At 41.1% G+C, this 22,507-nt stretch overlaps 1 protein-coding gene and 1 long non-coding RNA gene across 12 annotated transcripts in view; one reads left to right on the top strand and one right to left on the bottom strand.

Annotated features, from left to right (window-relative positions):
- The first annotated feature begins 2,793 nt into the window (after positions 1-2,793).
- ARMC9 (armadillo repeat containing 9) overlaps positions 2,794-22,507 on the top strand; it is a 93,726-nt gene continuing 74,012 nt past the window's right edge. For 8 of the 11 annotated variants that reach the window (XR_009819550.1, XR_009819554.1, XR_009819549.1 and 5 more), the window contains exons 1-9: positions 2,794-2,907; positions 3,115-3,199; positions 4,833-4,958; positions 5,518-5,688; positions 6,722-6,877; positions 9,486-9,578; positions 10,833-10,857; positions 17,040-17,197; positions 19,008-19,106. Coding sequence is in view for 3 of the 11 variants with exons in the window: in XM_062006102.1 (XP_061862086.1) it covers positions 3,152-3,199; positions 4,833-4,958; positions 5,518-5,688; positions 6,722-6,877; positions 9,486-9,578; positions 10,833-10,857; positions 17,040-17,197; positions 19,008-19,106 (876 nt within the window). In the remaining 8 variants the exon portion in view is untranslated. Of the gene's footprint in view, positions 2,908-2,934; positions 3,004-3,114; positions 3,200-4,832; positions 4,959-5,517; positions 5,689-6,721; positions 6,878-8,528; positions 8,593-9,485; positions 9,579-10,832; positions 10,858-17,039; positions 17,198-19,007; positions 19,107-22,507 lie in introns of those variants that run through there. The other 3 variants (XR_009819551.1, XR_009819553.1, XR_009819556.1) reach the window with 3 other exon arrangements.
- On the bottom strand, positions 14,106-16,429 carry LOC133626490 (uncharacterized). Its single transcript, XR_009819560.1, has 3 exons — positions 16,276-16,429; positions 16,058-16,130; positions 14,106-14,558 (listed from the first exon to the last, which is right to left on the bottom strand). It is a non-coding gene; the product is annotated as an uncharacterized LOC133626490 (long non-coding RNA).

Genomic DNA, 22,507 nt, shown 5'->3' with positions numbered 1-22,507 from the left:
GTTATGGAGCTGAGGTGATGCTCCAGGGGATAATGGATGTGTTCCCTTGGACACACAGGGCAGTGGAGTCCTTCTTCTCAGGTTTGAGGCACAAGCTTTTAGTTTTCTTGCACTAACCCTGGGGCTAGCCATAGGATGTGTGGTCACCCCTGAGCAACACTTCCCCAAAAAGGTGTCCCTGCCCAAGCATGGCAAAGCCTGGGCAAGGCAGTGTGTGCACAGCAGCCTTGTCTGCCTGCTGGAAGGGGACTTCTGCAAGAATGAGAGGAGAAAGAGAAGAAAAAATATGATCAAGCAAAGCCCAGATCTCACTGAGTCCTTCCCACCGTCCTGCCCAGTCTTGTTTGTCTGCTCAGAGGAAAAAGCCATTTGGGTGCATGTCATCCTGAAGATGGGAAGAGAAAATCAGCATAAATCTCTTTCCCCTTGTGCAGTGCCTGTCACCAAGGCAGAGCAGAAGACAGGGAGCACAGAGGACAGTACAGCTGCCTTTACAAAGGAGGAGGGCAGCTACAGCTGGTCTTGCTCCACAACCTTGTGAGTACTCTAAGAGAATCTTTTTCTCCTTTAAAAAGTTAGAGGGACAGATGAAAAACCAGAGGAGGGAGGTCACTGCCCCATTGCCTTCCTTCAGCAGGAACAAAGAGAAGCCCAGAAAGTGTACCCAGCAGAAGGAAGAAACCTCTGGCTGTGGACATACTGTCTATTTATGGAGACTACAGAGTACAGAGAGCACATCCAATCTTTGTGTTACTAAGTGTGAAGTTTCATGTATATAAATGTTATGTTTGTTTGTTTGTATGTATAAAACTTTGGTATTTAGTATACAAATCACCAAACCCAGAGATTCCAGTTACCAGCTCAGTCAAGGGCCTACCTGCCTGCTTACCCTTTGCACCAGTAACTGCACAGCCAATTTGAATGCTAATTGTCACACTCCTGGTGAGCAGTGAGAATACAACTCCACTGTTAGAAATGTCCCCTGCTTCCAAGGAATTCCCTGGGGCTCTCTAAAAATGGGCTTTCCAGATCAATGGGCTTTCTAGGAATTTCCCACAACAGTCAAGGAATTCAAAGTAGACTCTAGAAACCTTCCCTTACTTGCCAGGAATTTCTCTGTGCTTTCCAGGAATATCTTTGTTCTCCCTAGGAACTGCAGAGAGCTTTGTAAGGATTATGGACTGGAGTTCAGGGTGCTTCCTGAACAGTCTGATGTTCTTCCTAGCAATTCCCAGCTGCTTTCACATGCTTTTCTTTCAGCATTTCCCAGGCCTTTCCCTGTACTTTCTAGGATGTTCCAGGTGCTTTCTAGGAATGACAGACATATTCCCATCCAGGAAGTGCTCTGCAGTCTCTAGAAGCATCCCAGTATTTCCCCATTGCTTCTAGCAATGGTAGAGCTAGAAGCTAGTGCTAGTGTTAGAGTGCTAGTACTAATGCTACTGCTCATGCTTCTAGCACTTCCCCATTGCTTTCTAGAACTCACCTACTGCTTTCTAAGCACTGGCCTCTGATTCCTAAGCGTGTCTCCTAGGAATATCTTTGATCCATACTCCAGGCTGACAACATTCTCCAGGAAGCCACAGGGCTACAAAAATTCTGCAGCACACAGCATCTGTCTTTTAAAATAAACAGAAGGACTGACACCCCTCTTTCTCTTTGATGCAGTGGCAAACCCTGGAAGCACAGCGGTCCTTCGAGCTGACGCAGTTTTGCCATGGTCCAGATGGTTTTGCACCATCTGGAGTTCTCAACACAAATAAATCCAAGGATATGGCAAAGCAGAGAGTATCTGGAGCACAGGAGAGGATGTCCCTGTGAGGAAAGCTGAGGTTTGCTGCAGCAATGCACCGTACAAGGGAAGATGGCAAAGGCAGGTGTTGAACAAGGTGTTTTCAAGGGCCTCTGGTTGTGATGGGTGAAGTGACCCGTTCCTGGCACCTTTTCATCCTTCATCACAAGTAAGTAAAAACTGGGCAGTTTGACACAACCCTGGCTCAAACCATTTCTCTGTCGCTTACTGAGACAACCCTAGCTTGAATAGCAAGGGACATAGGTTTGTTATGGCATAGGTTTGTTATGCTGCCCTTCATGTTGAATGTCATCCTTTCCTTTCCCAAAGAGCTGCAATCTGCCTCATTATTTTATTCACAAATACCAGCTCACCCTTGGCTGGCCACAGAGCAGTGAAATAACTCCATGAGTTATGCATGGAGCACTAGTGCCTGCTTGCTGTCATAACCGCTCCTCATCACCTCACTCTTCCCAAACATTTCACCCATCAAGCTGGCAATTTTAGACCTGGCAAGAATGTTTAAGGGTGACTGGGGGTTTTTTTTCCTGCTCCTTAATTTTTCTTCTAAATTGCACAAGGAAAAGAATACCCTTAGACCTCAAACCAGGGGAAGGCTGTGCCCCGATCTGCCTTCACCCACGCTCATGTTGGGAAGCTTAAAGTTTGGCTAGGCATTGGTCGTAGTGGAGAGCGGTGAGCTGGCTGTGGAGCCTAGTGTTTGTGAGGTTAGCAAGCGTCTTAGAACCATCTGCAGTCCATTTTAATCTGCACCCCGCTTCGGCTGCCCTCTAAATGACGCACGGTAGCGCTGTGCTGGGCCTGGGCCGTGGGACAGGGGCGGTCTCAGGTGGCCGTTCCCCCGCAGCCCGCCAGGGGGCGCCACGCGCTGGCCGGCCGGCGCCTCGCCGAGCCGCTGTCACGTGACGCGCCGTCCCCTGGCCCGGGATTGGCTGTGAGGGGCGGGGCGACGGGCCGCGGTTGCCAGGGCGACGGGCGGCGGCGCGGGGCCGGGACGGGTAGGCCGCGCCGCGGGGATGCCGCCGCCGCTCCGCGTCTGATCGCGTCTCATCGCGTCTCATGGCGTCTGCTCTCTGCGGTTGGCTCCGGAGGTGGTAGGGCCGCACGCTCGCGGTTCTGAGAGGGGGAGAGCGGGCCGTATCCGCGGGCTGCTGTGGGAGCGCTCCGCGGTTCGGGGCGGTTCGGAGCGGGTCCGGAACTCCTTCGGAGGGGTTGGCCAAGGGGCGGCGAGCGGCTGAGCTGCCGTGGGGCGGTGGGAAGCGCTGTGCTGTCTGTAACACCCGGCTTCTTTGCGGCTGCAGGTTTACTGGCCATGAGGCGCAGCAGTGATGCGTAGCAATGGTTGACTCGCCTTGTGAGGCCGAGTTACTCGCGCTAGTGAGAGAGGTTGGTTTGGGGGTTTTTTCCCCTTATCTTCTTTTCTTTTTGGTTGAAATGAGCAATATTTCATAATGCTTGTATTCAGAGACAGGCACTGTAACAGCCGTGTAAATTTGTCTGGCCAAGTGTTTGCTACACTCTGAACTCACATTGACATCTGTCATACTGTGTAGATTTAAAGGGCTATTAAATGCCAGCAGTTAAAGATCAAATCAATCTAGAATTATGGATTGTTCATTGTAAATGAGGCTTTCATTAAAGGAATGACCTGATCTAGGTGGACCTGCTTCTGCAGGGGAATTGGACCAGATGATCTCTAAAGGTCCCTTCCAGCCCTACCATTCTATGATTGACAACGTTGAAACTTACGTGTAACCTGTGATAACAGTGAGATCTTTACAACATTGCTTAGCTGTCACCTCATTCCATATGTCTGTACAACCACAGAGCCATATAAAAACCCTATAGCTGACAGGCCCAGTATGAAGTCCTGAAACTGCTGATCTCTGTGGTTTAATGCCTAAGCAAGGTTTTCCCAGGTAGACTTTCCTCTCCACATATTGCCTGTAAGAGCTCATCGGAATATATTCCAAAATGTGAAACAGTCCTGTGGAAAGTTAAGGACAGGCACCTCTCTGGTGGCCTGTGCTTCTGCTTTCTGGATAAATTGGCTGAAATGGGATATTTATGATTTGGAACAAGAACACAAACTGTCACTTCTGCTGCTTGTTACTGCCTCATATCTTCGATCAACACTGTGTTGGTAGTCTAATGTAGGGCCCTAAGTAGGTACCAGACCAACAGTGTAACCCGCCTGCCTTGTGTGCTTGTGTGATGCACTGAGTGCAGGGTTCCACAGGTCAGGTGCTGCTGAGGAACAGTTGGCCATCGCTGTGCCCAGGCCATCTGTCAGAAGCCTGGAGAATTACTGACTGCCTCAAGAGTACCAAATGGCAAAATCATATACAACTTCCATTTTTTTCTGGATCCCAGAAAACAAATCTAAAAAGGTTTAAGTACTTAATCATCACTATACTTGTGTTCATGTTAATAGTAAAGAAAAGAAATGTTTCCTATTCTCTTTGGTAATGTGGGGAATCCAAGTTTGCAAAATTACATGTCATGTCTTGCCTCAGCAACTGGTAACTAAGACTCCAGAGATGGAGAGAGGAGAGGAAATTTGTGTGTAGCATAGTGACTGTACTTTGTGGGAGGAAGAGGCACAGCTTCAGATGAGTGGCCTAGCTTAGAGTTCAAACTGTCTGACTGCTGCTGTGGAGATGAGAGTCACACTTAAGAATTCTGCCCTCTCAGGGTATAATTTACAAGGAAGTTATTTACTCATTTCTTCAACAAAGATAGAGCATTAATGGATTTTAGTTCTTTTTCTTCTTTGTTTGAATTCAGTTACTAAGTCATGAGGCATAGTTCTTTCAGAGAGGATGTGCTTGGTTGTCTGTATGATTCTCTAGGATGCAGGAGGAAATTTACCAGTTCTTGTTTGTTGCTGTGTAATCTTTTGACATTTATAGACCCTGCTACAGAGAAACTGGGAAGGACTTTGACAGTTCCCTGGGTCACTGATTGAAGCATTTATAGTCTAAAAAAGTATTGTTTCTCTATGGTTTTTTTCTTGTAGTATTTGGATTTTGCTGAATTTGAAGAAACAGTGAAAGTATTTACAAAGGAATGTAAAATAAAAGGGAAGCCACTTCCTAAATCAGCTGGTGTTTCCCCAAGAGATTCAAAAGCTCCACCTGTTCAGGTAATGTGTCACACTTTGAGTAGCATTAAAAAGAGTGAAAGGCCACTGACCACCATGTGAATTATTACAACAGTGAGAGTATCTGAACAGATTCTTGGTTATTTGAAGGCACCTGCTTGCAGTCTTCTTCCAATACAGGAACCTTCAGGTTTGGCTGGATTGGCTTTGGGGTTTTTTTTTGGTAGAACACTAGTCCTTTTGAACTAGAGTCAGTAGTTTTAGATCACACCGTTTTAGATTTATAGCTTGCCGTAGTTTGGTAAGACTGATTTTCACACACCATGTAGGCACTTATTTTTCCTTTATGATAAAGATGGGTCCCCTTGATGTGCTTGAGAATTTGGGACTTCTTGTACTGATAGTTGGTTTAGGCTGTCAAAGATATTGAAGATAGATGGTGAAAGAATGCTTAGGTGTCATTGAATGGTGAGAGATTTGGGGTAAAAGTTTGGATTCAAAGTGTTCAGGTGGCACTTGAATTCTTTTTCACTAGCCTGCTGTTATAAAAATGTACCTCTTCTGTGTTTGGTTTTTCACTGAATGCTTTTCCCTTTTGCAGAAAGATTTGCTCACGGCATTTGAAAATGGTGATCAGAAAGTTTTCTTCCAGCTTTGGGAGGAGCATATTTCGTCTTCAGTCCAGGATGATGAGCCAGATGCTCAGAAACTGGAGTTTTATCTTCACATACACTTTGCCACCTACCTCTTAAAACATTCTGTGGGAAAACCTGTAAGTTTAGTTCTCAGTTCAAACTTCAAATTCATTTTGCTTCTCGTAGTTTATTTACTCATCTTTAGTGTGGATGAGGAGGGGAGGTTTACTAAAAAGAATTCCAGTTTTGTATCCAGTATGTATTATGTATCCAGTTTTTAGGCTACAATCTGCATTTTGATTGAACCATACTCCTTGTATTGTAAAGTACAGAGATGGAAGTTGGAGGTGTCCTTATCTTACAGCTCCTGAAATATTTTAACTAGTATTTTAAAATACCAGCAGGCTGATACTTTCACACCTCTAATTGTAGCCCATAGGAGGGTCTTAAAACACTTATTTTTGCTTCTAGTTTGGACTGAAGCTGTGTGTTGAAATACAAATATTTCTGATGAAATGGGAAAGCTGAATCTTGACCAGTTCAGTGTCTCATAATGCAAACTACAATTCCAAGCTGTCATAAATTAAAATGTCTGTTGAATGGGACCTTTTTGATGAAGAGACATCTAAGTAGCCTGGAGTCAAACAGATCAGCCAGGAACTTAATAGCTCCTGCCTTACACCTGTCAGCTGCTACAGGAGTATTTGGATGCCTTCAGCACGTTTTCCAGCCTCTAAGGAGCTTTTGGTCTGTTCTTTGTGCAGCTTCCCTTCCTAGTGCCCTGTGAGTGGATTTTTGATTCAGCAGGGATCACTGAAACAAAGCAGATTTAAAGTAGGCATTTCCTCTCTGCCCTGAGTGTGGAAATGGCTCTCTGCTTTAGAAATCTAGCCTGAAGTGGGCAGGAACATTTTACATTCAAAAAGCAATTATCTCTCTTCTTTTGTTGCACCTGGGTGACAGAAACAGCAACAGTGGTTTATTTTTTCCTTTTTGGAGTGGTGAAAACATGACATAATGCTCTCTAGTTAAATAAATATAGCTTTTTAGATAACAAATACTCGGTGATTTCAAACTTGGTGTTAATGTATATAGTTCCTTGCTTGTATTTTCCAGCTTTACAGTGCATCCAGAGTGGTGTTTTTTTAAATATGCTGCTTTGTTTCCTAGGACAAAGCTGAGCTTGAGGAAAGTATGTCTCATTTTAAAGCATTCTTGGAAACAAAAGGAGCTACACTGAGCCAGACTACAGAGTTTCTTCCCTTCTATGCTTTGCCTTTTGTTCCAAACCCCCTGGTGCATCCTTCCTTTAAAGAACTTTTCCAGGTAAGTATTTGTTTTGCAGAGCAGATAGTTGTGATGGCTTTTCTTATGGGCTGATAGATACAGAATGATGTGTAGTTTGGTAATTGCTTTTATTGATTCCTTTAACAGAAACTGTACAATCATAAAATAATATATATTTGATGGAGAAAGGGTTGTGAGAGTGCTATCAGAACATAGTGCCGTCTTAAATATATGCTTTATATTTGCTCGAGTTCTAAAAGCTATGCCAGTTTTGTGTCCACAAATAAGAATTGCTGCCTCTCCTTTCTTTCCACACAGCCCTGGAACAAACATGCTTCTGGGAATCAAGTAGTTCACTTTTTTTGAGGTTATTGCCCAACTCCACTAACTGCATGTATATATAGCTGCTTATAAAAGATGATAGCTAGGCATAAGGACACTGAAGCAGTTTCATTTAATGTGGAAAAGAGTAAGCCAAGTTTATAAGTAATCCTCCTGTAACAGAGAATGAGTCAGTGTTGTCTGTGTCCTGAAAGTCTTCCCCCTGGTAAAATTGCTGTAAAAGCACATCTGTGCACTTTGGTTTGGTGACTCTTCCTACAGGCATTTTTCCTGGTTAATTTGTTTAAGTATGTTTCAGCCTTTGCCTTTGAATGGCTGTTCCAGAGTTCAGTTGTTGCACATGCAAGTTGAGAAGAGAGAATGAAAGTGTGAACTTCAGAATAGGTCTTAATTGTAGATATATTTTCAGTGTCATGGTCATCTACAGTCAATGAGGGGCTAACAAGACACCCTTGCACAGACTGCTTTCTGGGCACCATGCAGGTAGAGGGTCAGGAAGTCATGTCCAAAGCTATGAGGAAGGTACAGCCACCATTTCACCTGCTGACAGCTTGTTCCTGCAGTGCAAAACTGCACTTTAACCTCTTGGTTACACTGGAAACGAGTGGTTACCTGCTTGCACTTGGAGGAACTGATGTGCTTTATTGCCTGGGACGGTGTGTGCAGCTCCCATGTATGCATGCACACATGCATACATTTGTTTCTGTAATATTTTGCAGGGTTATAGGTTTGAAATGCTTCACCATCCTACCACATGGACAGTTGGGCTGACTTACCTAAGCAGCTGTGGGTAGTTGCTGTGGTAAGAGGAGGTAACTTCAGCCTATGTTGCTGCTGCCACACATTTTTTGACATCAAATCAAATCAAAGCTGAAGTGATACTTGCCCTAGGGCTGACTTTGAATGTACCAGCTGATGAGGAGCTGTAGTTTAACACCAAAAAAAGGCATATACTGCCATTTTCCTTTGGGATTAGCTATAAAAAGTACTGATTGACCTTAGAGATGGGATGTGACAATGTTTTTTTTTAATTATACCTAGCAGCTTTTGGGTTTTTAGAATGCCTTCTCTAAAACAAGAACCTCATGTTTATTCACAATAACTCTGTGTCCAAGCTTCTAGTCCACAGTCACTCCTATTTTCTTGTGGGAATTGTACAGCTCATTCCATGTTAGTGTTAAAACATAGATTGTTTTATGTTTGGAAAAGAACAGCAGTGAGTCACTGACCTACTAAGCAGTGTTCTTAGGGCTTTTCATTTTCTCAGGCGTCTGATACTTTATATAGTTGGCGTTCCTGTGTGTTTGTGTAATGAATCTTGAAAAATAACATACACTGCTCTCTGTAGGAGATGTGGTTCCTTTGGTGACATACAGCATGCTGTGGTGCACCGCTGTCTGGATACTGAATTGGTAAATGCATCAAATAAATTCTATTTGCTGTCCAGCACTCAGTGAAATGAGGGTGTATCTGAGCTGTGAGAGCAGCTTGCAACACGCACATATCCAGCAGTATGTTTAGGAAGCTCCTGCTTCTTGTTGGAAGATACTGCTTTTGTGTCTGTTGGCTAGCTTTTTGTCAAGCAGGAACTAGCTTAACTGAGTGGTTGACATAGGAAAAAATTGAGTATTCAGTGAATTCTTAGGAAAAAAGCCAAAGTACACGTCAATTACTATTTTCTTGTGCTCACAAGACGTTATGTCAGGCAGAAGACAACATTCCAGTTAGTGGATGATCTTTTGGTCTCTTTCTCATAAATGAGTTGTTTTTCTTGTAATCCACATTTTAGAAACACTGACCACTGACGTCACGTCGTGACTCTTGCAATAGCTACTGACAAAATTCATAACTCCCAAATCTTCTTAGGAGTGAAAGATGACTACACTGACTACTTTTTGAAAACTGAGCAATGGAAAATTATTCATTTAGTACTCTTTTTAATACATTTAAAATTCATATTAATCTTTTTCCCTTTTTCTCAAGTTGCTTGTGTCTTAAAGGTACAGTTTAAAGGGGCAGTTCCTGCATGTATATACACTGTAGGCTCCAACACTATAGGATAGTGTTACACTTGAAAAAAGCTTCTAAAAAGAACTCTTGTCTAGGAATAATACTATAAACTGTCTTCTAACTTCTGTACACTTTTATGGGTAGTGAGCAGCCACATTCAATTCAGTAATAGTGAAAGGAAAATCTTTTCAAGACACTGCTGGCTGCCTTGTTTAGTAGCTGTGGTCCAAACAGTGCTTTCAGCAGAGTGTACGTATTTGGTGAACAACTGTCATCATTTGTTTTTCTTTTCAAGGATTCTTGGACACTGGATTTAAGGAAAAGATTGGAAGAGTTCCTGTCTCTGAGTCTTAAAGCCAGACAGACTCCTCGGCTTCTCACTTTATTCGTATCCTTTTGAGAAAACACTTCAAAGAGAATTAAAATTACTCTGAAGAGGCAGTGAAATTTATTGGAAGAATGTGCTGCTAAAATTCATTGCAGAATCGCAGTAATGTTGCAGTTCAGTGTTTTAATGATAGGGAGCATTGTTTATCTTCCACATTCAAAAAAATCTTTTGAAAAAGTTATGTAAAGGCAATGTGTAGATGCATCTGAACCTCCTTATTTGTCATATAACCATTCTTTGTTTCCACATATAAAGTACAGGATACCTGAAGGCAAAGATCTATCCTGACTTCTTGGCACCTGTAAAGTTAAGTCTTTTCAATTAGCCATTGCAGGGACTAGCTGAACTTTTTCTAAGGCTTTTAAAGGTCCCAGAAGTTATTGTTTTACCAAACAGCTTGTGCTTCAGACTGTGGTGTTTTTCTATTTAAGCTGTGTTGTCAGTCCTAATTTTCAAACTAACTAGCTCTATGACAAATTTTCTTCATTTTTGGTCAGTATAGTTTAAGAGAGGTAGAGAGAACTGGAGTCTTTGCTTCTGGCATTTTTTTCCCTCCATTTTTTTAAATGGGAGAAGTTGAAAGTCATTTTCCTGCTGAAAATGACTTCATCTGACTTTATTCTAAAGCAGCATATTGCCATGGTGGTATTGAATGATAAGCTGGAAATGATATTCCTTCTGTTCCATCCCTGCCCGTTTGCCAGGATGGGGATCAGTGGCCCACACACTACTTACACTCCCACGTTGTGGACGTTTCTGTAGGTGTCTGGCATAGAACCATTGAAGAAAATGTTCTCTCTGCTTATTCTTCTTTATGGAGCAATGGGCTGGATCCTAACTGAGCCCTGAATATTTCTTAGGTATAAAACACCGCTTGTCCCAAAACACTTACGTATTTGTATGTTGATTTTATGTAAAATCAGCGGTTTGACCTTTGATTTTGGTGTTAATACATTTAAACTGGAGTTGCTGTGTGTTAAATACTTCAGGTCTGGATTTAGTATCTTTAAAGGTCAGCAAAAAGTCTCAAGTCTCTGTCTTACATTGCACATTGTACACTTACAAGTGTTTATAATTGATTAATTTATTCTTGCTCTCCTGTGAAGCATCAGGCATTGGCAGTTGCCTGGGACAGAAGGAATATTTGCCTTGGTTGGATTTGTCAGTTGGTTGAATTTCTCATTCTGTGTCTCTTGAATAAACACATACTAGAAGGATGTGCATCTTCCTGAACTGCTCCTACTTGTACAACAGAAGGAGAATGGACAGTACAACAAAGGTAAATTTTGTTTGTGGTAAGAAAATTGTGTAATGTTATTAGGGACTATAGTAGTAGTGGAAAGTCTGCTTGCAATGATGGGGAAACTAGTGATGCATAGCCATAAATCCTTTGAAATTCTGACATCTGTCCTGGTGATAGTTTTTGCCTGACTGCTTGAAGTCAGTAGGGTTGAGTGTAGGCAGATACTAGAAATGAGAGAGTCTAGTAATGGGATTTATATTTTACTTCTATTCTGTCCTGAAATATGGTAAAAGCAAATGGAGAATTCTGTACAAAGTATATACCAGCTCTTCATTTTTACTTATGGTGAAGGTAAGTTTCTCAGATTCCTTTCTCATACCTACTTATGCCTATCTGTGCCTGCCAGATTTCACTTCTCATTCAGTTATTCTGATGACTGTCTGACGATCTTAGACAAAGTTGATTTTTGTTCCTATTCACTCACCTTGTTTAAACTGCTGAAATATTACATATTGGTTTGTCTTGAGTTGCATTTTTAGGTAAACTGTTCATACACATTTAAGTGTGTAAGTGACTTGGGACCCTTTAAAGAGATCATTTCAGCACTGCACCCCTTGAGGTGCTGATGGCACTGGAAATATGTACCTTTTAGAAATCAATTCATTAAATAGAACTTAGATTCTCAGCTACTTTATATGCAATTTTTTCACTTGACTTTTTGTCAGTAGGGATTTATATGAGCCCAGCTGAGTTCCTAAAATGACTTTTCCTCATGAATTATTTTAAGCTAGTTTTACACTGAAGATTTACTATATGTAGATTGAATTAAACAGAAAGTTAGGCTCATCTCCTCCTGTGAGTCCCAGGTATTTTCTTTGTTAGTTTGTGTCTTGTGTTGCATTAGACTTTCATTGACTATTAGAAACATCTTTGTGGATTTTGATTTTCCACAAGTTACTCCTTTTCCTTGTGGTGGACTTTCTGAAGGCAATAACTCCATACTCTGGTTAAAAAGAAATAACTACGCGATTTAGCCTGAATTATTTTGGGCCTAATTATTTGGGAAGGTCCTGTGCTTTGTACAAGTCAAGGCACTGCCATGGTATTAGATCCATGCAGGACAGCCTTGGTTTGTAGATCCGTTATGTGTCTCTGAGGCTGGGTCAGTCTGGGTTTTTGTTATAAAGGTTACTGAGGCCTGTCTCACAGAAATGTTTGGATCTGAGAAGTTGTTTTTGCAGTGTGCTGTTCAGATGACACAGGATCCACGGCACATAATTGCTGTTGGAGAATGTTTACTTTATCAGTGAAGGAGAAATGCAAAGAAAATTAATAGGCAACACATGAATGAAGAGCAATATGGCAGAGAGTCCTGGAAACAGCCTTTTCTACATGGTCACCAGTCATTAGTCTGACATACTGAAGCGCTTCAAGTTTGGGTAGGGTTGTGCATAAGCTCTTGAGGATGTTCTGGAGAGTTTAGTGTGTTTACCTTGCTTGATGAACCTCTTACAGTCTGACTTTTTACCCATTTGCAAAAAAACCCCACATTTCATACCTGATGGTTTTCAAAGCTATTCAGGTGGCAGTTGTGCTTATCTTACTGCTCTCAAATATGTTTGTCTGAAAAGAGAAGAATTGCAGGATGGTTGGCACCTTGCACTGAGAGCTTCAGACCTCTAGTGCGTACTCTGTGCTAACAGAGACAGGGGGAATGAAGTATTTGGAAATGTGTTCAGCTCCTGTCCCCTAGGCTGCCTCACTACAGATCTGTACATGAGTTCACAACCACTCTTCCGCCGTTTTGGGGGAGAAGTGTGTCAGGCTGCTGCACAACAGAACTGTGACCTACCTGTCTGTGGAACACTGCCAGTTTAGTATGTGGATAGTAATTTTAAGAGGAATTAGATAAGCAAATAAACAAGGCAACTTGTTTTGTGCAAGGTTTCAGTATCACCTGAAGAGCCTTACAGTCTGACAGCAGGTTCTAGGACCTGCAACTCCTCAGCACTGATGCAGGAACTCAGTCTGGCCAGCGTCAATGCTTTCAGCAGTGTGTGAGGATGAGCTGAGAGAGACAGGAATCAAACACAAATTCAGGAAGTATGTTTGTGTTATGGGTAAATTGTTGTAAAGAATGACAACCAATCTCTGTCTTAGAAAGAAAAGCCTATTATGGAATTATGTGCATACGTGTAACTCCCTGTCTGCTCATAGGAACTGGAGTCAAAACATCACAAAGTCTTGACAGTTACATACAGGAGAGAGCAGGCAAGAGTGCTGGCAGTAATTCAGATGGTGCTTAATACCAGCATCTTCCTTTGGCAGAGTCACAAGCTGTACTGTACATTGTGTCTTCCTAAACCAGGAGGTTAATTATATCTTCTTTATTTTGCTTTCTTTTCCTCCACATATGAATAATGAGTTTGGTAGATATTAAGTCCAGAGTTGGGTTTTTTCCCTCTTCTGTAAGTTTATCCTATGTTGAAAACATTTGTCAGTGTTTAGAGGTGTGCCTGGGAGAGGGAAATAGAGAAGCCATATGTGTTGTGTTACTCTGATTCCTGTTACAGGTACAGTTCAATTGTTGCTACAAGGTCACATAAATGTGAACTGCCTCTAAAGGCACTCTCCTTTTTCCCAGTCCTGATTCTGATGACAGTGATTTAACATTTTAAACAACTAAATATTAACTTTTACCTGAACGGATGGCTCCCTGATCTGTCTGGTTTTGGTTATGGGGATATGGCAGGAATGCAAGGGGAGGATGAGGCAGCACAGGACCAGCTCTTCATCTGTACTTGAGTCAGCTACATATCAACATGAAATCTTCCTGCTCTTTCAGTAAGAGAAACTTTCATGAAATACTTTTCCTTTTTTAGTAAAATTACTTATGTGGAAAAATGAAGTGATACAAAAAAGCAAGATATGCCAAGACTTTGCATTTCTTCTCTTTTACTCCCTTTTTTCAGTAAAGACCAGTGTTTAGAATTGATAATCTCTGGGTCTAACAGGCAAGGGATAAGCAGGATCTTGATGCTTAGTTGCCAAGACTAGAATTCATGAGCTGCATGGAGTTTTGGTTATGTAGTTTTTCCTGCTGACTGCAGCTGGAAGACAGCTTTTCATCACTGAAAATTTTCCCCACTGGGCTATGGAAAAAAAAGCAAATTAATGAGTAGGTTTATGTTTCATGACTTATCCAAGTTTCCTCTGAGTGAAAGTCATGCTCTAGATACATCCACTGGAAAACTCTGAATCAAATGAGTTGTATCACAGCTAAATGAAAATGTATTCTAATCTGCTCATCTAGGCAAAGCAATAAAGTGCTGAAGAGTGGCTTGGGTTCTGTAAGAATTGCTTTCAGAATCTTGTATTGGTTTAGAAAAACATTCTTCTTTTTGAGCATATCATATGAAAGCTGTGGAAGCAGTTTAGCAGTGGTGGCTGTGAAATAAAAATAGAAGCAAAGTTGGCTGATAATTGTCATGAAAGAATAATTGGGATCATCTTTGGAAGCTATCTTTTGAAGTTGATGACTATTGATTGTAGTTGAGATGGTTTTAACAGTGTTAAGAATTACAATGTGTGACACTCAGCGAGATTACTTGGTGTTACTGGGAGCTCTTCTAATGTTCTGCTGTTTGTTTTTCTCCAAGTGCATTTTGATGGATTTGGACAGGATCTGTGTCTTGTCACAGCTTGTATTGTTATTTCAAGCAAGTTTTGGCTCCCTCCTAGAAAGTATAAGACAAATATCATTAGAGTGGCTTGATTTGGAGTTTGATATCAGATGTCAGTCACAAATCCTGCAGGTGCAGAACGCTGCTATTCATGAGTGGTTCTCAGAAAGCAGCTGTTCCTAGAGAGGAGGAAGCTGGGAGAGTAAAATAACTGCCTTTTTTTTCCCTTAACTCATAGATTTTGAAAAAATACAAATTAGAAGCAAGTGTACCTCCTGTATCCCATGCTTTGTTTTAAGACTGATAATTTATAGCTAAAGTCTATTAATGACCATTTTTGATTAAAAGAATCATTTAGCTAAATTTTCTGAACGTAAAAATCAGCTGTTTGCCATCTACTGCTTTTAATATAAATGAGATAAAAGCAGTCTATGTCAGAAACCATAAAAATCCATAAAATGTGTCAAGTTATTAAAGCAACTTCTGGCATCTGAATTTATAAAGTTATCTAATGCTTTTGATCTTTTTCATTTGTAATGAAAGCTTTTTTAGTTCCATTTGAGTAATATTTACCTGACAGGTTTGTGTCTCTTCTGTCCATATGGTTTTGAAGCGGTTTGTCAAAAGTCTGGCAGATATTTTTGCATGATTGCTAGATCACTACCTGCAATATAACTTGCTCACCATTGTAAAAGCTTCTGAAAGCTCTACCAGATAAACCATGGTGCTAAGACAGCACTTCACTCCCCATTTTTCCCTCTCCTGAAGATTACTGCCCCTATGCCAGCCTCCATGGGACAGCAGAGTAGCAAATAGCAAGGGACAATTGTTTAATAACTACACCAAAATCTTCCAGAACTTGTTTATCATAGCTGCTAGGTATTGTATGCTGAACCTTTTTTAAACACAGAGCATAACTGTGTGGTGAAACTTTGTACTGCTTAGGATTCTTCATCCAGATGAAGATCCCCAAGATTTCTGCTTATAGCAGTTACGCTTCCCAAAGGTTCTGTTTTACAGGAACGTATGATCTATGTCTTTAGACAGTGAATTGTTACAGAGGGTAGTGGTTTCCTCAAAGATTCTGAGCACAGTCTGCTCAAAGCCAGAGCAAGAACTAGTTTTTCTAATTCCCAATTTCACATCTTTGTTACTTACTTTGTTTTCCTTCCCTTTGGATTTTTTTGGACCTAAACTGTGACATACTGGGCTGTTTGGAATGCTGTACTCTAGCTCCAAAAAATTTGAAACCTGTGGAAACAAATCCTGCTTCTATCTGAAACTCTGTAGTCAAGCTCATTCCTGCCCATGGTTTAACAGAAAGTGCAGTGGTAAATATTCAGTCTGTTTGCAGATGGGCACGATGCCATTTTCACAACACTAGAGCAATACTGGCTTCTCAGCAAACTAATTTGAAACATAATGTTCTAGCAAAATACATAAACATCAGGAGTAAAACAGAACGATTGTGCTTCCCTTCATAGTTTTGTCCAGTCCTGAAGATGGGTGCTGTGGTACACAACTCCAAAACTCTGTGCCCGACTTCCACGTACCTGTCTGAGACAGGGAGGGAGGATGCAGATTTTGGTGCTTTGTTTGCTTCTTTTGTCTGTGAAGTAATTGATCCTGAAGGAACAAAATGTATCAGGAATAGACTTTTTAAAAACTGTATTTAGATGGTTATAAAAGAAAAATTTCAGTTATTTTCAGGAACTGAAGGTACCAGAAGTAACTATATAGCTTACCAGCAACCAGGAAATGATGGACTCACCTGAAATAATTTGTATTGAAGTAGAGAATGGAGCAGAGAATTCCCCGTGACTCCAGAGAATTCAGTGAATATTTCAAGAGCAAATGAGCAGCTGGATAACTTGCATGTTGTTTGGGGTTTTTTCCTGAGTTATACCATTTTCCTTAAAAGACAGAAGTCTTAGTATTTACTTTAAAATAAGCAAAGCACTACATTATCTAAATATCAGCAGTCTATTTCTCTGCCTCAACTACAGAAAATACACAGCCTCACAGTGTAATCTAATAAACACTGACATCAATCTCTGTGTCCTGTCATTCTCCTGTTTTGTTGTTTTGTCTTTGAAGTGGCAGCTTGACCTTTCCAGTTGCTCAGAGTGACAATATTTCTTACCCACTGTTACTTTAGTAGATACAGAAGATAGGGTGTGAATCACATCTGCAGATAGCAAGTTGAGTTAACTGAGCCTGAGCTGCATTTTGTCACATATTCTTCAGATTTGATGTCCACACAAGTGTATTCAGTGATGTTTTATAGTTGCATTGCCACTATAACTGTCAAGCAACTGTAATTGGGGTAATTAGGGTAAAATAAATACTTGTAGCCATTGTGGTGAAATCACTAGTAGTATGGAATTATCCTTGCAGTGCATTTCTACTCCTTGAATAAAAGTAATTCCACAGCAGTTGAAGTCAGCTCTTCAGAGCAGTAAAAATGAATATGGGTTCTTTTATCTTTTTAATTCAAAAGGTAATGTAATTTCTTTTTTATCATTCTCCTCACAGAAAAGTTGCAACAACTTCATGAACAGTTATTTGAAGCTGGTCACAGGAGCATGACCTACCTGAAACAACTTAACAAAATGCAGGCAGACTACCATAATCTCATTGGAGTCACTGCAGAGCTGGTGGATTCCTTGAAAGCCACAGTCAGTGGCAAGATGGTAAGAGATGACTCAGATGAGTACTTGCCCAGCCTCCAGAAAATGCAGTGAGAATGCCAGTAAAATGTGAAATAAGCTTCATAGTTACAAGCATTTCTCCAAGTCCTGTGTCTCTTTGCCCCTGTGCACGAGGATAAGGGTAGTGCAGAAGATGAGCTGAATTGTGCTGGCTCAGAAATCTTGTAAGAAACTGTCACCATCTCACAGGACATATTGGATCTCTTGTGAGAGTTTCCTTTTGAGTCTTGGCATCAGCAGTGATTAGAGGGCATTTCTCTGGTTACTGACTGCAATACAGCCCATCAGAGGTTGTATATTTAAAACTGCTGCCAGGTCTGTTTTAAGTTACACTGTGGTGGAGACAGTCTTCTCATCCAAAATTTTGGTGAGGAAAAGCTTTGATTTCTCTCCTGCTCAGATGAACTTGCAAATTTAATTACTAAAGGGAAGTGGTGTAGGAGTGAATGAGTATCAAACAGGACACACGTGTGTGACTGGAGCAGGTACAGCTTTCTCATGGGCATGTTTTTATGCAAAGGTGATTTTATGCTTCACCTTTTGTGCTGTCTTCTCTGCAAGCATGCCTCTGCACTATAACTTCTGTATAACCTGAAGATTATTCTTATGGAATATACTAGTGGCCTATAGATGCTTTTAAAGAAGCTGTGAATTGTTAGCAGAGAGAACTGGAGCTCCTGTGCTGCCTGATGAGCAGTCAGTATGTACCTTCTTCCTGTCATCAGTGTGAATGTGTTGTAGTTTGTTCCTCAGCGTCTGGGATCACTGTCTGTTCACATTGCAGCTGCAAGGAAGAGTTTGCCTGTAGATGTGGATTTTGTTTTACAGCAGAGTGGTTTCTGCTCCTGTCACATGAGCTTCGACAACAATAAGAAACACATAGTCATTCATTTGCTGCCTCCCATTTCATACTTCAGTGCTCTCCAAGCTGATATCCTCTTACCTTCCGTGGTGAAGGAAGCAGGCACCTTGTTTCATTTCCTTTGTAAGCCGCGTGCTGGGCAGTCATTTCATCCTTCCCCTCTGTGTCCAGATGAGGGGGCTCTTCCATCATGAATCTTGGTTTCTGTCATTTCTGAATCCAAAGTGGAGTTCGGTACTGAATAAAGTCACGCTGAAGTTACAGCATTCTGAATTTGAAGGATTTTGTTGTCTTGTTATAGTTGAGACTATTGGTGTCCCTATTTGCATTTCTGTAATCTCAGTCCTCTGTTCTAGGGGAGCAAATAACTGTTCTGAAAGGAAGCAGTTCTATTGTGATGTATATTTCCCCAAACAAATCCTTCCCCCTAAACCTGCTGAGACGTTTTGCATTGAAACACAAATTGCTACACTGTGTAACTCATATTTATTCTCTCTGCTGTACAAGACACTTTTGTAAGTTCTGCCCTTTAGCTGGACAGCACATCAGCATATCATTGTCTGAGTCTAAAGCACGGAATTGCTTCATACTTAACATTTGACAACTTACCTTTTGAGGAAAATCTGATTGCAAACATAGGTGTGACAAATTCTGTTTTGCTTTTAGACTCTCTGAAAGTGTTTAGTTTATTCTGGTGAATAGCATAACTGTTCCCAGATGAAGAGAGTTTACAGTTTTCTTAATTTCTGAACAGAACTGTGGTTGCAGTATATACCTTGTGCTCGCATCAGTGAGTTTCAGCTGTGTGATTTCATGCCTTCTTAAAAAAAACAGCCCAAAAGAAATGACCTTTAGTGTAGAATCATTTCTTGGATAGAAACTGTAGGTTTTATATAATCCTCCTCTCTCTTCGTGTTTCCTATTTTATAGATCACGTCAGAGTATCTCCAAAATGTTTGTGTTCGCTTGTTTAGCAATCAGATGAGACAAAGTGTGGCACAAAGTATTGACTTCACAAGGCCTGGAACCGTAAGTACTAACGTTTGAGGTTTTTGTCCAGTAACTATTTCAAAGACAATGCTGTATATTGAACAAATGTGAGACAAAACAATCTGTTTCCACACTTGTATAAGAACATGGTAATACATAAGGTTTTGTGATCTCAGATGCTGGAAAATGACATAGTTATGTAGCGATAGCTTCATTAGTATGATTAGTTCTGTTGTTATGATGACAGTAAGATATGTGTCTGTTAAATTGCTAACTGAATGGGGTTAAAAAAAAACCCAAAAAACTCTAAAACTAATGTCCTGTGTATGGTTCCATGGCATATCTTAGCCAGTTGATTTTAGGTAGAGTGCATGGTGTTACTCAGGTCTGGACATACGCTGTGTTCCTTTCTGCTGCCAGTGATGCTCCTATAACCCTAGAGTGCATTGGCTTAGCCAGCTAATGGACAAGCATCACACAGGACCGTGAGAACAAGTGGGGAAAAGGGGACAAAGGAAAGGCTTCCCTTTCTTTTTGTAAGACCTAGCTGGTGATACATCTAAGCCACATTGTTGATGAACCTTAATCCCGTATCTAAGGTTATTTGGTCTTATCAATACACAGCTCAGAATCCCTAGGGTTTCTTTCTTCCCACTTCAACCTCGTGTTCCTTTTCAGCTAACTGCAGTACACCTGGCTGCTTGAGTCCATGTTGTGGTTTAACCACAACTGGCAACTGAGCACCAGAGAGCTGCTCATTCACTCCTCCCTCCCCTGCCTGTGAGATGGGGGCAGAATCAGAAAGGGAAAAAAAGTGAAACTCCTGGGTTAAGATAAAAACAGTTTAATAACTGAAATACTACTACTGCTACTACTAATGAAGATAACAAAAATAGAAAAGTAAATAAAACCTAAGACAGACAATGATTCACAATGCAGTTGCTCACCACCTGCTGGCTGATGCCCAGCCAGTCCCCAAGCAGTGATCAGCTCCTCCGAGCCAACTCCCCCAGTTTCTGTACTGGGAATGACATTCGGTGGTATGGGATAGCCCTTTGGCTAGTTCAGGTCAGCTGTCCTGGCCATGCTCCCTCCCAGCTTCTTGTGCATCTCCTCACTGGCACAGCATGGGAAACTGAAAAGTCCTTGACTTAGGATAAGTGCTACTTGGCAACAACTAAAACACCAGTGTGTTATCAACATTATTCTTACACTAAATCCAAAACACAGCCCTATACCAGCTACTACAAAGAAAATTGACTCTGTCCAGCTGAAACCAGGAGAGCCCATTAATGTTTTGCACTCAATCTCTTCTGCCTAAAGGAGAGGGAGCTTTTTTTCCCAGCAGCAGAACCAGCTTAGGATAGTTTCTAATGTCTGTGAAACTGTTCCTGGAGGTGTGAAAATTTAAATGACTTAATGACCATGTAAAAGCTGTTCAGTGACACAACCTTTTTTTAATATCTACCTTGTTTAATTTTTTCAACTAAGCATTAACATTGAAGCTGTATAAAAATGTTTTTCATATTAAACTACTGTGTGCTGCTGCTTTAGAAAGACAAGCCAAAGTCAAGAACTGTGCTTATTGTTTTTGCCACAGCAGATATTCGTGTGTACTTTGTAGCAGGAGAGCATTGTGAAGTGTCAAAGCAAAAGCAGAAGAAAATAAAATTCTTGCTCCTTATTCTAGCCAAGGTTTTTAATAACAATGACACTGAGTACATTTTGTTCCTCTTGAAAATCTGTTACAGAAAGATGAGGAGATAATAAAAATATTTCCTTTTCTATGTACTAGTATTTTCAGATATAAATATTACTCTTCACTGCTCTTCAAGCTGTTTTAACGGCCTTCACTTCCAAGCTGGTGGTCAGAACACCTTTCTCTGACTTGCCATGTGTTTAGGAGGTGAACTCTTTTTGCAGGCTGCATATCCCAGGGTTTCAGGAAGGAACCAGGATCTCTGTCCACTACTTTAACATTAGGGGCTGTCTGTAACTCCTCTCTCCTCAGATTCACACCATGTCTGTGGTGCATGGTTATACCATCTACTACCCCATAATGTACCTCCTGCATCTTTCTTCTAATCAACAGTTTTCAGGGATCTTCACTCTTTCCCTGCCAATGGCTTTCTGAGATAATACTTTACCTTTAATAGTCTTCTGAAGTTTTGCCATCTCGGCTCTCGTTCCCTGTGCTGAGATCATTCATTCTGTACAGCCACGTGTCCTCTTCTACCTGTTCCAGCTCTCTGTTTGTATCAAGGCCTTTCTTTTTCCTCCTGTGCTTTCAAGGTGCTCCATCTGCCCAAGATTTTACTCTTATTATTTCTTTTTCTCTCATCTCTTGAATGCTTTTGGCAAGGAAGCAAAGGAAGAGTGTCATCCTTATGCAAGGGTGCTGATTTGCTTCTTTATTCACTCTGCAGAGAGTGCAGAAGTGGCTGAAACTGTATCTTCACTGATAAAAGCTGGGGGGATTACTGCTAAACTGCATATGTCTTTCTCCTATCTCATATGCTATTTGAGCACAAACATCTGTCCTTGTATGGTTTAGCCTTTAGGCATAGGCATCTGTTTCCTTCTCTGTGGAGAAAAAAAAAACAACAAACCAAGACTTTTAAGAGTGTTAAGAATGATAAGTGGTCATTGAAGAAGTGGGTGAGCAGCAGTGTGTAAGCACAGTATTTCATCTAGAATGTCTGTCACTGGAGGATTTTAAGAACAAATGAGACAAACTGCCACAGTTAGGAGGAACGGAACAGTTAATGCTTGGCTGCTCCTGCAGGACAGATTAGGTGATTGCTAAAAATCTCTTGTAGCCATACTTCCCCAGTTCCCTTGTACTTAAAGATATTCAACTGTAACATTGTCATTGATCTTATGCATCATGTTGATTTACTCCTGCTTCTCTAAAAGTGTCTCTTAAAGCATTTCTACTCTGGAAGTGCCTTTGCTGCTATACTTATGCCACTATGGCCACCTTAGCAGTCTCCAGCTGTGTACATAAGTCAGAGAAGGAGGATTTGTTGTTAGTGGGGGTTTTTTTCTGTTCTGTAAGTACATTTTTGCCTCCCTTCTGTTCCAAATTATCCAGGTTAAGCTGAGTAAAGCTGTGTTCTTCTGACACAGTGGTATCTATTTTTATCCTAGTCTTTACTAGGATACCTATTTCTGTGTGACACTATGACTTCTTTACCCACACTATTTGAGGTAGTTGCTGTGCCAGCAAGCTTCTCTAATGAAGGACCAGTGAGACTGTTTAGATTAAGGGTTTCTTGACTGCTTTAGGTCACTCCTTGACAGTGAGGTTATAGTAGCTACTGTGGTTGAAATCTAACATTGTTTCTATAAGCAGACACACACATTCAGACTGTGAGGCATTAGCCAAGTTTAGCCAAGTTTTGGAGTGCTAATCATAGTCTTTGCTTGTAGCATCATAA

Source organism: Colius striatus, chromosome 12, assembly GCF_028858725.1.
Source record: "Colius striatus isolate bColStr4 chromosome 12, bColStr4.1.hap1, whole genome shotgun sequence".
Taxonomy (NCBI): domain Eukaryota; kingdom Metazoa; phylum Chordata; class Aves; order Coliiformes; family Coliidae; genus Colius; species Colius striatus.
The sequence above is the reverse complement of the archived record's forward strand: the minus strand, read 5'-3'. Positions and strand labels throughout refer to the sequence as shown.